Raw genomic sequence first — 7,804 nt, 5'->3', positions numbered from 1 at the left:
TTTTCCGGTGCATGTTGGCTACAGCCCCCGTCAACTTGGTATTGAAGATTTTTTGATAGTGCGTATTGTAATAGGCATCTAAGTATTTCACATTGTGTTAATGTGATACAAATGTCATTGTGCAGGAAGACACATGTACCCATGAGACTTGATGCATATCTGACTGGCAAAGTTAAGCGCAAACTTAAGCTCCGTCCACACTAGGCCTATGTTATGTGACAAATAAAAGTGTTATGCTCATATTTGGGTGCGTCCAAACTGTTATATGTTACGTGACAAATAAAAGTGTTATGCTCATACTGTATTTGGGTGGGTCCACACTATTATGTTATGTGACAAATAAATGTGACATGCTCATATTTGGGTGGAATATGACATTATCATGTTCATATATGGGCACATCACACAAACTTGTCACATAGAATTTGATAGTGTGGACACACAGCTCAGATTAATATAGTGACAAAGAATGGAAAAACAATGAACAATTCTTTTGTGATTACCACTCCTTTTTAGATTTATTATGCAATTCCAACAGGAAATAGATTTATGGAAAAAATGTCATTGTTCTAAATGACTATGCACTCTACCTGCAGTTAATTTGTGAAAGCAGATTCTTTCGGACCTTCAGAATTTCTATTTCATGCACAGACAAGATTTGTGTCCACACAGAGTTATTTCTCAGTTCATAAAAATGAATTTATATATATTTATCATTCAAGCAAAACATCTTAAAAGAATTTCTATTCTTCATTAGAGATGGAAGAATTGTCTATTCATCTTTGAACAGGACTAACAAGTTGTAATTTATTAACTATTTAAATCAAACACAAGCAAACTTCTTGGATGACTAGTGTATACTGGTTTATACATATTTATATAGCAGCAGCACCAGAGATGATCTCAATGAGTTCACCAGTAATGATGGCTTGTCGAGAACGATTGTAGGTCAATGTCAATCTGTCAATCATGTCACCTTTTCAGAAAAAAAAACACAAACAAAAAAGTAGTGTTATGAAAATGTAGATTGGATTTAATATTTTGGTGAGGTATAACTCATGCCCATATATAGTCATAATGCGCCTATATATGGGTATATCACATGTTTTTGTAAAATAGAATTTGATAGTCTGGACAGGACTTTATTTCCAATGGGATCATTCTAGTGGTGAACTCCGACAGAACAAACGTTTTATCAATCGGTGTACTGCATCCTTTAAACAAAGGATTAAACGTTTTTTACAGTATCTAGGAGCATCTTATTTGTTGGGCGATTAAATACTTTCACAATAACATTAAGCATCAAGGTATTTTATACAAAAGCAATACAATGCTTATTCAAAATGGAATATAACTATAAGCATATTTGAGGTCAATGCTTAGCAAACAAATAATTTTAGTCGGAGTGGTTGGAAAGGATTCTTGCAGTAAAAATTCTGCAAGTCAATTAAAGCATAACTTGTTTTTATCTGTGACCCATTAAAGTATTATAGGAACTTATAGTATTCTTTTTAATGAGCATTCAGCAGATATTTTGTTAAGCTTTCCCCAGATATTTCCAGACAGTTCTCAAGATGAAGTGTAATCTTACCTGCATTCTTGGTAGCAGAGTCCATAGCACTCATTCTGGAGCTCTGCTCACTGCAGTTTCCTTCTATCATGCAAACATACACTAGATTTGCCAACAGGAATTCATTGTAATTACGCAGGATATCAGCATCTACATCATCATAAATACTCATTTTCTCTGAAATAAAGAGAAAAATTACACAATATATTTCAAATAACCTTATAGGTTTGTATTCAATTTCAACTGTCAATGTATATCTTCTATTTTACCTGTGTATTATATTTGGTTGGTGAGGACCCTTAAATAAAAACTCTTCATTAATGGTGAGCTGCATGGTCTTATCCTCATTATCTAAACTTCAAACAATAAGTAAACTTTTGAAAATGTTTTTATTTATAGAAATGAGCATACATGCTCTACTTACAAGCTTTTTCTCTGGGTCTATGCCCCTTTTCTTTACAGAATAACATCACTCTGTATAATAGAAATCTAAATGGCATTAAATAAGATGAACAGAAAGCCTTTTACCTGATGAAGTTAAAGTCTCCAAAGGCATCAGGGCTTGGCTGAGAGTATCATAGGATATAACAGTCCTGGAATAACAATTGCACAGAAACAAAACATGTATCAATGGTTTACTACAATTTAAATATAAAAAGCTTTAAAGAACTGAATGTACTAAAGCAGAAATTATTGGAATCACCCCTCGTGTTCAGGCAGCTCTGAATGTGCTTAAATACAACGGGCATTTCCTTATTTCTTTGAGGGTATGCTGCAGTTTCGCCCAACATACACAGCCTGTGTATTGTTGGTATTCAAGCACAGGCCGGAGGTTTGCACTTTATGGAGGGACTGCTCTAGTTCCATATGAACTGGGCACTCATTCCAGGTGACATCACCAAGTTGCCTAGACGGCTCGAGTTACTTGTTGTGACCATTCGCCTGATGTCACATCAATTTTTAGCTGACATATAATATAATAAAATTTTTTATTTTACAAATACAACATGGTTTGTGGTGAAGCAACAAGTAAATTCTACTTCCCTTAGTTTTGGATAATAATCCAACACCAGGCAAAGTAAAATTCACTACTTTACCGAGATAATACCATGTTGTCATGTTGTATTTAATATACCACACAGCTAAATATATATAAGCCGTTTTAAGCTGTGAGGTAAAATTACAGAGTTCACATATGGCGAGTCGAGTGGCCAAAGCAGTAAGGCAGGAGCGCCGCTGGCTACAACCTTAACATCGATGCTGGTTCCGGCTGCTCCTCGCCCATGGTTCGGTTGGTAGAAACAAGTCTTCTCGGAAAAGGACTTAAAATGGAGGTCCAGTGTATACATTTGGTTCGTGTGCACTTTAAAGAACCCATTGCATCTTTCGGAAGAGTAGGGGGTTACCCTGATGTTATGGTTCATTTCAGCCGGTCGTTGTGGAATGATGTGAACATGTATCTATCATAAAGTGCATATTTACAGATGCTAGGTAGTTACAGACCACAGACCATGCCCACAATGACGCTGCAAGTTATGGGTTATTCTCCTTCCTTTACCTCCTACCTTTATATGGTTTACATAGCCAGACTTTTGCTTTTGGGCAGCACTTTTTTTTCGCGCAAAAATACAGTATGCGTAGGGTAGTAGTCAAAAAATGTTGTTATTGCGTAATTAATCTTTATGAGGTAACTCAATATATATATTCGCAATATATTTACCTAAAGCGATTGTAAATGATTTCGCCAACATCAAATTCGTAACCGCTGTCAAGGATGGCGCTTGCCACATTTGAAGCTACAGTAAAATTTGGTGACTTCCTACCAACCTCGGAGAAACCCATCATCAGCTTATCAGCATGAACTCTAAATTGAAAAAAAGATCAGTCAATTGAAATCAAGATAGAAATTCATCAAGTCATTTGGCATTCCAGCCTTGTGTGCTGTTTTAACATACTATAGCTAAACTAGATTACATATTTATAATTTGATGTGGCAAACCAACCAACTCAATTCTTTCAACAAAATTATAACCAGCATACGATTTACCCAGTATCGCATCGCAAAATGTGACGTGTTTTAAACTAATTGGCAAGCACTCCCTCAAATGCATCACAATAAAATGCAACGCAATTATTTGCCTAGAATTACCCAGTCAGTCTTCGGCAAGGCCTGGCTGTAAAAACTAAGAGGCTTAGTGCACAAAAAGGTTCAGAAAATTGTTTTAAAAACAGTCAAAGTCAAGTTGTTATCCAATGTTTTGGGCCAAAAATAGCGCAATATGCTTGTTTCCACTCCCTCCATTCTGCTTCTCCTGTAAATCGCTTTCGCTTACACATGTGTTTGTAAAGTGGAGTAATGTTTAATGTCATGTACAGTATGTACCATACTAGCGTGGCATGCACATGCAGATGTGCAGTATGCAAATTATCTTACATTTTTCTTGGCACTGTTAGTCGGGCCGTACAAATACGGGACAGTATGACAGTGGGAGTGAGACAAGCAAACGGACAGTGTTTGACAGTTGTCACATAGTTGGTAAATTGGTAATCACAGCCAGGTCGACTTCTGCACGGGGTGGGTATAATATTATTGAAGGGAAATTTAAAGTAAATAAGGGAATATTATGGGGTATGTTTCAATGGGTTTTTTTTCCATTTAATAATCATTTATTATCACTACTGAAAAAAATGCTATGCACAATTTTTGAATTACTACACAAAATAAAAAGTGCATAGCACTTTTTGCGCCACACAAAAAATGCTGGAAATCGAACACTGATCATAACACATACACTGTTCTTAAAGAATTAGAATGTGACATGCCTAAATATTGCCATGACATCATCACATCATGACCATATATAGGCAAATCATGGCTATATATGGTCATGATGACATCACATTATGACCATATATAGGCAAATCATGGCTATATATGGACAATTTGATAGTCTGGACAGGGCTTTATAAACACCACACTCCACAACCCATCCAAAGACAACACTCAATTAAACTACACTGCAAAGATGACAAACCCAAGAATAAATTCATTTCTGCATTCCAATTCCTACATAAATGTATTCATCAACTTGAACTAGCCTAATATTTAAAAGAGCTAATTATTTATTATTTATGTTACTTAATTCAGAAATCAATGTATAAGGAACCTACATGCAGTAACTTTATGGGTAGATATACTCATGTTGTAATTAGTTGAAGTCAGACTCCGGAGGAAAAAAAAAATTTGATAATTTTTCTAAGACAGAAAAAAGTTGTTTGACGAAAAACTGGGGTGTAACCGCCCATTTTTACACCTTTTTTCCCCCAGTTTTTAAATATTCAAAAATCTGTATCTCATTCACCGTTGCTCAGTTTTTGATCAACCTACTTTTTTCTGTCTTAGAAAAATCAATTTTACAACATATCACAAATTTTTTTCCTCCGGAGCCTGACTTTAAAGTTTATCAAGTGTAAGTATTCAAACAAACCTTAAAAGTTGTCCTCGGATTTTATCACCAATTGTGATTACTTTCGTTGTTACACCTTCTGGTTTCTCGTCAAGCGTTCGTTTAATGGCCTTCGATACACTGCTATGTATACCCCCGCAGAGCCCCCTATCACTTGACATACCAATGATAAGATGGTTAGGTTTGCTTACGTCTGCTTCAAGTTCAGCCTTTGAATAAAAATCTGAAAGAAAAACAAATCAAAATGTTTTACAAACATTATACAAAATTTACTATGTAATTAATAATAATAATAATATGTAGGTTTTATATAGCGCTCTATACAACTAAGTCTCAGAGCGCTTTTCCACATTATTACCCCAGTCATTGGAATGATGCCTATAGGGGAAATTCCATAGTTCGCTGCATGAAATATATCAGCGCATTTTCAATTCAACCTCCTTAGGTACCCACTTATACTCCTGGGTGGAGAGAAGCAATGCAGATAAAGTGCCTTGCTCAAGGACACAAGCGAAATGCAAGGGATTGAAACCCTGACCTCGAGGTTGAGAAGCCAAACCGTTCCCGCTGCGCTAATATGTAGATATTTTATTAAAAATAATATTATGATGTGATGTCCTCATGACCATGTTTAGGCATGTCACATGTCTAAATAAAATGAAATTAAATCAAGTAAATTTGATAGTCTAAACAGGGCTTTAGTTTGTATGGTTTGGTATGGTCCCCACATGTTTATGCCAAAAACATCCCAAAACACATACCTACTCAGTATGAAGTTGCAGTGGGCTTAGGGGGGACACAACAGTTTCTGAAGGGGTAAGTGAGTAGCACACGTGCATTGAAATTTTAAAATTTAGTGGGGCGAGGGGTTAGGGGGACGTGACCCCTACTAGATCCGCTCCTGATTTTTTATTCTAAATCATCATTTATTTACAGGCGGCAGGTTTGCTAAACAAGGCATAAAAAAAGTCTTGTCTAACATGTAAATCAATATGGGTAATAAAATGTAATAAAATAAGAATATTGTTGCAAACTAAAATGCATTCGTACCTTGAGGTCCTGAGCCATATTGCCTAGCAGGTTTCAACTCTCTTTCTGCCTTTGTATACCTAGCTGCTGCTATCATCTTCATTGACTTTGTTATCTTCTGAATATTTTTGACAGATTTAAGACGCGCAGCAACTGTAAAAATGTAATAAATTATTGTAATACTTAATAATGATAATGAAGATAATGATAATGCAGGGTTCGAAATAACGCTGGTCCGCCGGCCAATGGCTAGTAAAATGCATGGCGGACCTGTTAATTATCCCAATAACAAGTCCGCGTGACCAGTTAAAATGTCAATGAAAATCTGACGAAATACCTAAAGCTTTAATCATTCACCTCTTAACGATGTCTTTACAAAATATTTCACACAGATAATGTCAACAAGATCGATATTTGCTGTTTATTGTAATGTTAATGTCTGCTACGAACCGATAACATCACGCATCATAGAGGAATCCATGGCTAGACGTACAGACAGAGGGAAATCACCTTCTCCGCATGATATAGCGACAAGTAGAATTTGATTTCCGTCTGTGTGAGCACCGTGAATTTAAAACATCCATGTCATGTATCCATCCCACAATGCAACGTGGGACAAAAAGTTAATAAACGCAACGATTTCCAGACGAAATAACGCAATAATCACACCCTGTAAATGAACCGTTCGTACAGTCCCAATAGCATTGCCATGGAGATTGTCTATTAATTAAAACAACACGCCAGTAAAATGTTAGATAAAGTGAAAGTTATGCCTTCCATTGTTTTAATAAAGTGCATTATCGCCCATGAATACTTAAAAAGCGACTGTAATCAACCTGAAATGAAAAAGGAACTCAAAGCAATTGTTTCTACGACGGCTCTTTTTCAGTAGACGTTTAATTCGGATTTGGTATGTCATTAGATTCATATTATATCAGTACGTCTACATGTAAATTACACTCACATTCCCCAAAAAACATTGCTAATTACGGAGGGAATTTGCAGAATGAAATTTTAATTTGTTAGATTTAATTTTAGATTTTACTCTAAAACAAAACCACAAGGGTTTCTTATTCATTTTAATAAATTTGTTTAATTAAAAATTTATCGGTTTACACTAAGCTTGTTCCTGCCAGCGAGCTGTCACGCACTATGAAACTTTGGGCGGTCTGACGTCACCACAGCCAAGCACATGGGATTTTTGCCCAGCAACATAACCCCACGAAAAAAATTAACCAATTACCGTGCAGAGTTTAGGAGGCGCGACCTCATATATTTACAAGTCGCTTCGTCGTGACCACGAAAGATGTGTTGTGTTTACAGTTTAGAAAAAATGTCAGACCGAAAATGCACGTAAAAACAATATAAAAACATTCATTTTATTGGTACAGTAATACAATTTGCTGTGCAATACAGCTAAACAACAGGTACTGTACGTATTATATGTTAAATGTTAACTTTTTTTGTAGGCTAGTCATACCGAATTTACTGGGCTAGCCTATGATGCTAAGCTAAGCCTATTTTTAGCGTCTAGGCCTAGGCTAGGCCCTAACTGGCTTGCCTTATTCGGAAAGGATTCAATAGAAATGTTCCACAAACCGATCTTTCCGGAAAACGAACATCGTATTGTGAGAGTGCACTGTACATACAAATAGATTCCTTTATTTATATTTCGCGGCATAATTTCCCATACAGAGACAGCAGAAAGATTTTTCTGTATCTGTCAGTGTTACTTCAT

General features: G+C 36.0%; 1 protein-coding gene across 1 annotated transcript in view; it reads right to left on the bottom strand.

Annotated features, from left to right (window-relative positions):
* Positions 1–488: 488 nt before the first annotated feature.
* The window catches only part of LOC117110113 (ATP synthase subunit gamma, mitochondrial-like), a 10,600-nt gene continuing 3,284 nt past the window's right edge, over positions 489–7,804 (bottom strand). Inside the window, exons 3-8 of the mRNA XM_033252714.1 lie at positions 6,088–6,219; positions 5,059–5,260; positions 3,291–3,434; positions 2,099–2,163; positions 1,592–1,747; positions 489–976 (exon numbers count right to left, since the gene is read on the bottom strand). Coding sequence (XP_033108605.1) covers positions 876–976; positions 1,592–1,747; positions 2,099–2,163; positions 3,291–3,434; positions 5,059–5,260; positions 6,088–6,219 — 800 coding nt within the window. The 3' untranslated portion in view covers positions 489–875. The remainder of the gene's footprint in view (positions 977–1,591; positions 1,748–2,098; positions 2,164–3,290; positions 3,435–5,058; positions 5,261–6,087; positions 6,220–7,804) is intronic.

Source organism: Anneissia japonica, unplaced genomic scaffold, assembly GCF_011630105.1.
Source record: "Anneissia japonica isolate Jap-2015-1 unplaced genomic scaffold, ASM1163010v1 scaffold285022_len42146_cov126, whole genome shotgun sequence".
Lineage (NCBI taxonomy): Eukaryota > Metazoa > Echinodermata > Crinoidea > Comatulida > Comatulidae > Anneissia > Anneissia japonica.
Note: the sequence above shows the minus strand (reverse complement) of the source record. Positions and strands in the feature narration are given on the sequence as shown.